Raw genomic sequence first — 9,004 nt, 5'->3', positions numbered from 1 at the left:
TAGCAATGAATGCTGTAGATTGCATAACACTTAAGTCTCTCCTCCGAACCTCTCTATAGACTTCATTGTAAACTGATCAGCATGTGCAGAGTCTGTTTGGGCCATTCCTTTTGCTTATCCGCATGAAATATGCAGACTCTGCACATGCTGATCAGTTTACAATGAAGTCTATAGAGAGGTTCGGAGGAGAGACTTAAGTGTTATGCAATCTACAGCATTCATTGCTATATGGAGAAGGCTGGATAATAATTGCTTCTCCATATAGCAATGAATGACTGCATCATATTTAGGTCTCTCCTCCTAACCTCTCTATAGACTTCATTGTAAACTGATCAGCATGTGCAGAGCCTGCATATTTCATGCGGATAAGCAAAAGGAATGGCCCAGACACAGAACCTATTACCAAAACTGGCCCCAAAAGGTAGCGCTGTGGTGGTAATTCAGCATTTTTTTTATTTTTTTAAACACAGGATAATACCTCAAAATTATTTTATACTGCAACAATATGGAAATGATGTTCATTTAACTGCAGAGAAATGTTTTATTAACAAGTTATTGAATTAGAACATAATACTGGACAGGATGTACAAACAGTGTGATGTATAGACCTCATCATAAACCGAAAGGAAAAAGTGACATCACCGCAGCCGAGCGATCTCGTATTAGGGGTGTGAAACTGCACAGACAATAAAACATTTCCTGCATTAAAAGGCCGAGTAACAACATTTAAAAAAAAAAAAAAAAGTTCCTGGTCAGCAAATAAAACACAGTCATGAGTTGTTTTTTTTTGGCAAATTAAGACTTGTTGACAGAAGCAATCGTCTACCCAAATATGTCTCCCTGATTGGATAAACCTAATAAAAGGGGTGAAAAAAACTACACTACATGGTTTACACATAAGGACTTGTTTTAGATGCCTACAACTCTGTGTTACTGGCCTTTTAAAAGACCACTAAACCGAAATCACATGCTGCCATATAAAAGCATTAGACTCCACTCACAGCAGATATACAGCATTTTTTGCAGTTTTTTTTTTCCCCACAGACATGCAATGTGTAAGGATGAAAAACCATTCAGGACTTGGAAAAGTGTATTAGAAAGAAGGAAAAAAAAAATTCACGTTTGATTATTACAAATTTTATATTACCCCATTGAAAGTGGAAATCTTACACCATACATAGCAAAAAAAACACCAGAAATGGAGGTTTTTTTTTTGGGGGGGGGGGGGGGGGGTGTAGTTGCAACTCACCTGCAGATTTCTCAGCAATTCTCCCATAGTGTTAAACCTCTGCAATGATAAGGGTGCATTCATGCGGAGGAAATGGTCAGGAATTTCAACGCTGAAAAAAAGCTTCCTTTTACCGATAGCCATGGAAGTCAACGGGAGGCTTTTTTTTTTTTTCTGTGAAATTCAGCGTCATTTTCCTACCTGTGAATGGACCCTAAAGGTTGAAATCTGCAGGTAAGACCCATGACAATAATTGTGTCGCTGTAGATTTTTTTTTATTTTATATAAACACAGCATGTGGATGGACTATGAATAAATCCTATCCACCATACTGCAACAGTAAACTCCGAGGCTACATGACGCCAATTTCATCCCGTTTCTCTGCCTTTAAATGGAACTGCTACTTTTTAATACCATTACAATGCTCGGTCCAAGATTTTATGTGGATTGATACCGTATATTAGTGAGAGTCAAAGCTCAGTTTTTTTTCTCTGGGGCTAATCACCTTCTCTATGACAGAAGGATTGGGCATGCTGAAAACAAACCAGGCCCATCCATTTTGTGGAGAGACAAAAAGACAAAAGGAAAAGGTCCACATCAATTCGTCTTCATTTATCCAAGTGTGAAGGACCACTGAGGATCCAATCACACAGTTTTTTGGCAAGGAAAAAATCCACGTCAGGAATTAGGAAATTTGCCAATTCCACGTGGATTTTCCACCTCCCATTAACTGTTGGTTTTTGCAGGCGGAATCCACCTGAAGAAAGCTTTTTTTTTTTTCCCTGCTAGTGGAAAAAAAAAAAAAAAAAAAGTTAGCAGAACCCATAGAACTCTATGGGGAGGTGTTTTTTCCCACATGGATTCTGACACGGATTCAGTGCCAAAAAAAACTCTGTGTGAATGGACCCTTAAGGCTACTAAATGAAGACCTTTGTCTGCCCTTATCGTCAATGCAGCAAGTCACAGTATAATGGGAACATAAACAGTGATCACCAATTTCTATGGGAAAGAAACAAAAAAAAAACCCAAAGACATGTTCACACAGTGTTGCTGCTGCTCCAGCACTGATGTTATGTAAGGGCTCAATCACAAAGGGGGAAGATTTTGGCACAGAGAGTGACGCAGGGAGCCGCATCACTCTTGGGTCAAAACCCACCTACCACGACCGTCGTGGTTTCCCCCTCCGGAGTTGCTCAAATGAATGGGCCGAGCCCGGGGGTTGCTGCCACAGACCACCATTGTATGGAGGCGGATTTTGAGGCGAAATCCACCTCTTTGCCCCTGTGTGAACTAGCCCTTATAGTGAACACAATATTGGGCATAATTAAATATTTAAAAAAAAATAAATAAAAATTGGGATTAACAAAAAATAAAATAAAATCTGGCTGCCATTCTAGCCTTTTGTGGGTCCCTCCTGATACACTCACTGCCTTAGGCCCAGTTCACATTTGCGTTTGGGGATTGCATTCCCCTCCCGCATGAAAGCGCTTTTCTTTCCGCATTATTCGTGCGGAAACCACACAGACCCCCCATTATAGTCTATGGGGTACATGGGTTTCTTAAAGGTAACTGATTTTTTTTTTTTTTTTTTTTTAATGCGGACCCCAAGTGGACCCCCCGAACGGAAATGTGAATGCAAATGTGAACCTAGCCCAGGGCAGGTCACTGCTACAGACAGCAATTGGCTGAATGGTCATTCCTGTGTGTCAAGAGGATCCAGGAAACAGACGAGTATGACCCCATAGTATTGGAATAGGGAGGCATAATTGGCGTTTTGGAAGGAATTTTTTTTTTCTAAAAAACAAAAATACAGGATGTCGGAAAATCTCTTCAACATTTTTGGGGCAAGAACTTTACATTTATTTGTAAGTCACAGCATATCCTCCAGCTCTTCTCTGTTTACTCCATTAGCATTAATGAGGAGGAGGGGGGGGGGAATCTGCAGCATAAAAAGCCTCATCTAACAAATATTACATATAGTAGAGCAACCTGGTTTTCCATACAAATGACAAACACCCCCATTCCCCCCCAAAAAAAACAAAACACAGTAAAGCCGCATACATACATAGGACACATTGTTCTGTGGGTATGGTAGTGGTTAAGCGTCCATGTGAACATACAGAACAGTGGACTTTCACTCCGCATTTTTCGTGCAGAAACCACACGGACTCCATGGGTTTTGCTTAGGTAACCGCATTTTTATGTGGATAGGTTTTTGTTCAGGGGGGACTTCCCAAATGGAATACCGAACACATGTGAACTGGGCCTTAATCCCACAGAAGTGATGGAGCAGTGACTTATTCACACCGCTGTCCCATTCACATGCAATAGTCAGAGGTCCGGTTTCTCACGAGACATCAGACAGCTCTACCCTTAAAGAAAATGGATCACTTTTTTTTTTTTTTCAATTTATTAAAAACCAAGTTCTGTCACATTTTCTGAGTGTAATTTTTTTTTTTTTTTTTTTTAACTCTCTAGTCACCCATAAGTCAGTACATTATTATGGTGCTGTCACCTTGCCTAAGCTTCTCCTCTGCTCAGTTAAGTTCACATGGCAGAAATGAAGAGGAATTTGAGACAGACATCCGCCACAGATTCCTCTTCACTTTCCGTCCCTGGTTCCCCACGACTGCTGCAAAGAAACCCCTACATAATTAGAAAGTCTCACTCTATTATTAGACATAGTGACCAGAATGAAAATTGCATGATTGACTTAAAAACCACAAATATAGATAGCAACATGGAAAATATAAAAAAAAAAAAAAAAAAAAAAAAAAAAAAAACACTATAAAAAATGTTTAACGTATAAACTGAAAAATAGGTCAGTGTCTGGTGACAAATTTCTTCTAATCTCTGGGAATACAAATTATTACTGGGAAAACTCCTCTAATGCAATTAACGTGAGGGTGCCTTCACACAGCGTAGCGCGCCGCTCCTTTAGACACGTGTCCGAGCACGGCGCTTCAAAACAGAGCCCATTGATTTCAATGGGTGCCGATATACGCGCGCTACCCATTGAAATCAATAGGTAAAAAAGCCTCCGATTGATTTCAATGGGTAGCGTGCATATATCGGCACCCATTGAAATCAATGGGCTCTGTTTTGAAGCGCCGCACTCGGACACGTGTATATGTGTCTAAAGGAGCGGTGTGAAGGCACCCTGAAACTAAACCATCAAACATTCTGGCACAATTTGAGTCATTAATACATTCTGTATTTTATTTCTGTGAAATCCTGTTTGTCTTTACTCTTTCCCTTGCTTCTCTTAAGAACTGAGCCCTGCTTCCCACTGTGTGAAGGCAAGTGTGTAACACAGGGAAAATAAGGCTGCGTTTAAAGAGTTTTTTGGTCATGAAATTGACTCAAATTCCTCCTCCTAAAAATACCTCACCATAGGACTGTATGGTGAGGCATTTTTTTGGAGGAGGAATTTGAGTCAGATTCCTGACCAAAGGTAGGGGGAACAGGGTCACTTCAAATACATATCAGGCATTATAAAACCTAGAAACTTTCATCTTTCACATGACATTAAGATTAATGTTCTAGCTTTATTCTTTTCAGAGATATCAGCTGAATACATATTTGGGACACACACATTAATCATGCTTCTACGTTTAATAATTACCGAAATTAACTAACATGACCCCTCCCTCCTTCATTTTCTTTTGATTACACAGCCCATACACAGTGAGAAGCAGGGCGCAGCTCTCAATGGAGAAGCAAGAAGAATAAAGAGATGCAGGTTTCACATAAAGGAGCCAATATCTGTTAATTAAATATATCAAAATGTATTAATGAGACAAATACTGTCAGAAAATCACAAGAGATCTGAAAGTTTAGTTATGGTGTTTAAATATCCAATTACTCCATAAACAACAACAGCAACTTAAAAAAAAAAAAAATGAATATACACAATGTGAACCTGGTCTTCACGTTGTACTTAAAATTCTATTATAGCGTGCGAGACAAATATACAGACAACACGGCAGTAGGGCTGGGCGATTCTGACCTAAATCAAAATTAATTAGGCTTTTTATCACAATGAAATATTGATTATTTAGGCAACACCCCTATTAAAAAAAACCAAAAAAAAACCACACACTACTTTTAGTTTACTTGTTGGTTGATCCACATGAGATGTGTCTCGCAAGGTTTGCCCAGCCGTTTCATTCAGATGAAAAGTGTCCATACCGGAATCGCTAATATACTCTGGAGTCTCTTAAGAGTACAATTAGCAAATCCACAAAAAAAAAAAAAAAAAAAAAGTTGCCCATTGTATCCCATAGACTATAATGGGATCTGCTGGGTTTCTGCCTGAAAAACATGGAAAGAAAAGAAAAGTGCTTGCAGGACTTTTCTTTCCACATTTTTTTTTTTTTTTAACCGGATTAGGAGACAGAAACCCCGAATGGACAAGGCGTAGGTGTGAACCTAGCCTTCCGCCTTCTCCCAGCCTCCCGAAATTAAGTCAGGGTCTCAGTAAACAAGTGATGACACTGGTCACGAAACATCAGCATCTCTGCACTGAAGTCCAATAACTGGCCTCGCCAGTCCCTGTCATCATTCAGGAAGAAGAGACCCCCAGAGTATAATAGCAGCTGTTCCAATTTGGATGTTTTTGGCCTGAACGAAACTGCAGGAAAAATCTTGCACATAATGTTATACCTGAACCAAAATTACAGATGTGTTCACAACCCCATCAAACAGTCGCTTTTGGTTATTTTTAGATTAATTGCCCAACTCTACATGGGAAATAAGACAAAGGAAAGGTGGTGCGTTCTATATGACACAAGTAGCTTCTGTAGGTTATCTAATAAAGAAATGAATAACCATAGGTGGCCATTTAGAGTGCACATACTCTGCCAGCAAGTTTAAAGTCTCACTTCAAATAAAGTCTAAAGAAAGAAATTTTAGGCAATTTTAAGTTCTTCAGCACAAAAAACCCCCCCCCAAAAAAACAACAAAAAAAAAAAAACATAACATTGCGAGGGAGACCAGGTTAACAAAACCGTGTAGCATTTTGTGCATATTTCCTGCAGCAAAATAAATAATTCCAAGTGAGAATTGGTTGATATGTACTATTTAGACAAAAAAAAAAAAATATATATATATTTTTTAAAAAAAAAATCGCTGCCAATGCAATAACCAAGCAGTCTTTCTAATGAAATGTTTATGCTCATATATATAAGCTCATATTCTGCTTGCTGACTTAACCAGCAGCAAATGGTTAAATTATCTCTAGACTTGGGGGTGATACGGAGGGAAACCTCTTGCAACTAAGAGATGAACCCCTTCAAACCCTGAAGGGGCTCGCAACATAATAAAAACAATGTGATTTCTAAATATATATATATTTATAGCACCATTCGATTCTATATAACATTTGTTTTGTTGCAGAGGCACTCACGACTATTGCCTGCATAGAAGCCCAACACTGTGTGCTCTGCATGAGTGATATAGGTAACAAAGCAAACAAGCATGGAGGACATTGCTTGAAGACAAAGTGACAGTGAGCAACAGAGGAGTGGCGCTCCCAACGTGTGCGTATATGATGCCGCAAATCTCCCGAGTCGAATCCAATGCATTGCAAGCCACTCGCTTCATGGAAAGGGTCAATACCTTTATTGCTAAAGTCCTGCTTCCAGTAATGTCCTTCATACAGAAAGGGCACTCTCAAAATTATAAAAAAAAGATTCAGAAAGATTTTAGAAGCATACAGTTAAAAAATATATATGTCATCGGACCCCTGTCAGAGCCATGGAGGTTTTCTCAACATGATGTTCGTGTGCAATCGGTTGATACTCCATCCAACACAAGTAGGGTAAAAGCAGATAACCAAAAGGACAGGTATAAGCAACACACAAGGAGATGATGCAGCCAAAGTCCAGAACAGCCTCACGCAGCTTGCTCCCTCTTTCATACAATGACATCAAACAGGGAACAGATTCGACTCTCTTTATATATATCTTTTAAATATATTAAATGCCTAAATAGATTAAATTTCTTTTGCGTTTTGCTAATTTTTTTTTTTTTTTTTATATATATATATATATATATATATATATATATATATATTTTTTTTGTCCTTTGTTCATTAAATTTTTTTAAAGCATCTTCTCTAGTCTTCCATAGATGGGACACAAACTCCAATGGTCAAAATTAAGAAACCTGCTTGTCCGAATTTTTCCAGAATTGAAAAAAGTGCGTCTGTCTCCAGTTCCAAAAAAGTGAAAAATTAAGACAGCTTGCGTTTATATATATTTTTTTGTTTTGTTTGTGTCTGTCTTTTGTAAGTTCCAGAAGAAAACAGAAAAAAGCAATAGAAAAAAAAAACATGATATATAAAGTGTTATTTTTTTTCTCTTTTTTTTTTTTAAATAAAAATGTGTTCATCGTTTCAGCCAGGGTAAGTGTCAGAAGCCATATGAAACACAAAAAATACAAGGTAGGAGGAATAAGACCGGGACTGTCTGGGCAATCCCCAAAAAATGATACGATGTGCTCTCTTGACGTCGGCAAATAAGCACACAAGCCTTTGTTATTCCACCGTCATATAGCAAGGTCGTGCTTACGATGCTTGTGTACGCTATTCACTTAAGCACTTTAGTCTTGTGTGATGAGGACAAAAAGGAGGGGACAAAAATAAACTAGGAGTTAAAAAATAAAAAACACTAAAGAAAAAAAATCTATATATTGTACCAGTAATTAAACTTTCTATTCCTGGAAAAGGAAGTTATGGTTCCTGAACGGATCTAAAACTTTTAATAATATTCTCCTTTTAATAATTTGTTTAAATAACTATATATTTATATATATTTATATAGATAGAATTTTCTATACATAGTTATCTAAACAAAATATATATATGTAAGTATATATATTTCTATCATTATATATCCAAGGATTCGATTCTGTTATGTTCTTATTTTCCCCTCTGTTCTTGCATTTTTTTTCTTTTTTCATCTTTTTTCTCTTTTTTAAAGGAGCATGACAGCCAGATAATGTCTCTCATGCATTGGTGAAATGACGTAGGAAAAGAAAAGCCAGCAGTCCCCTGGCGGTAATCTCAAAGATCAGGGCGGTCCATGGCTTCATTATAAGTGATTATCCTACTGGGATCTAAAAAGAAAAGCAGAAAACAAGTTTAATACCATGGAAAAGACAAAAATAAAAATAAAAAATACACGATTAGGGTGCATTCACACTAAGTATACGCTGAGCTGATTCTGAACGTAAAACATGTTCAGAATCAGCGCGTACAAAGCAGATCCCATTCATTTCAATGGGAGCCGGCATACGAGCGCTCCCCATTGAAATGAATGGGCTGCTTTTTTCCCTATATATGCGCGTATCACATTGAAACCAATAGGGGGAAAAAAGCAGCCCATTCATTTCAATGGGGAGCGCTCGTATGCCGGCTCCCATTGAAATGAATGGGATCTGCTTTGTACGCGCTGATTCTGAACAGGTTTTACGTTCAGAATCAGCTCAGCGTATATTTAGTGTGAATGCACCCTTACTTTTGGCGCAGGTCATAAAGCTTAAGCTGGCTATATACTAGGGCTGGGCGAGTAATACATAAATAAAGTCAACCAAGATAACTGGTGTGATTTTTGTTCATATTGGTTAATACAATATTTGCAAGGTTCTACCTGCAGTTTAGTGCGAGATGGAACTGCAATTATACTGTAGTGTATCTTCAGAGTATAAGCAGCAGTGGGCCCAAACATAAACCTAGTGTAACGCACCTCTCATGGGCTCCAGCAAAGCTTCCTG

The 9,004-nt window shown here is 38.2% G+C and overlaps 1 protein-coding gene across 2 annotated transcripts in view; it reads right to left on the bottom strand.

Annotated features, from left to right (window-relative positions):
* Positions 1-7,315: 7,315 nt before the first annotated feature.
* The window catches only part of NUFIP2 (nuclear FMR1 interacting protein 2), a 28,786-nt gene continuing 27,097 nt past the window's right edge, over positions 7,316-9,004 (bottom strand). For both annotated transcript variants that reach the window (XM_075263705.1, XM_075263706.1), the window contains exon 4: positions 7,316-8,347. In XM_075263705.1, coding sequence (XP_075119806.1) covers positions 8,295-8,347 — 53 coding nt within the window. In that variant the 3' untranslated portion in view covers positions 7,316-8,294. The remainder of the gene's footprint in view (positions 8,348-9,004) is intronic.

Source organism: Leptodactylus fuscus, chromosome 2 (genome assembly GCF_031893055.1).
Source record: "Leptodactylus fuscus isolate aLepFus1 chromosome 2, aLepFus1.hap2, whole genome shotgun sequence".
NCBI classification, from domain to species: Eukaryota; Metazoa; Chordata; class Amphibia; order Anura; family Leptodactylidae; genus Leptodactylus; species Leptodactylus fuscus.
This window is presented reverse-complemented; position numbering and strand designations above follow the sequence as displayed.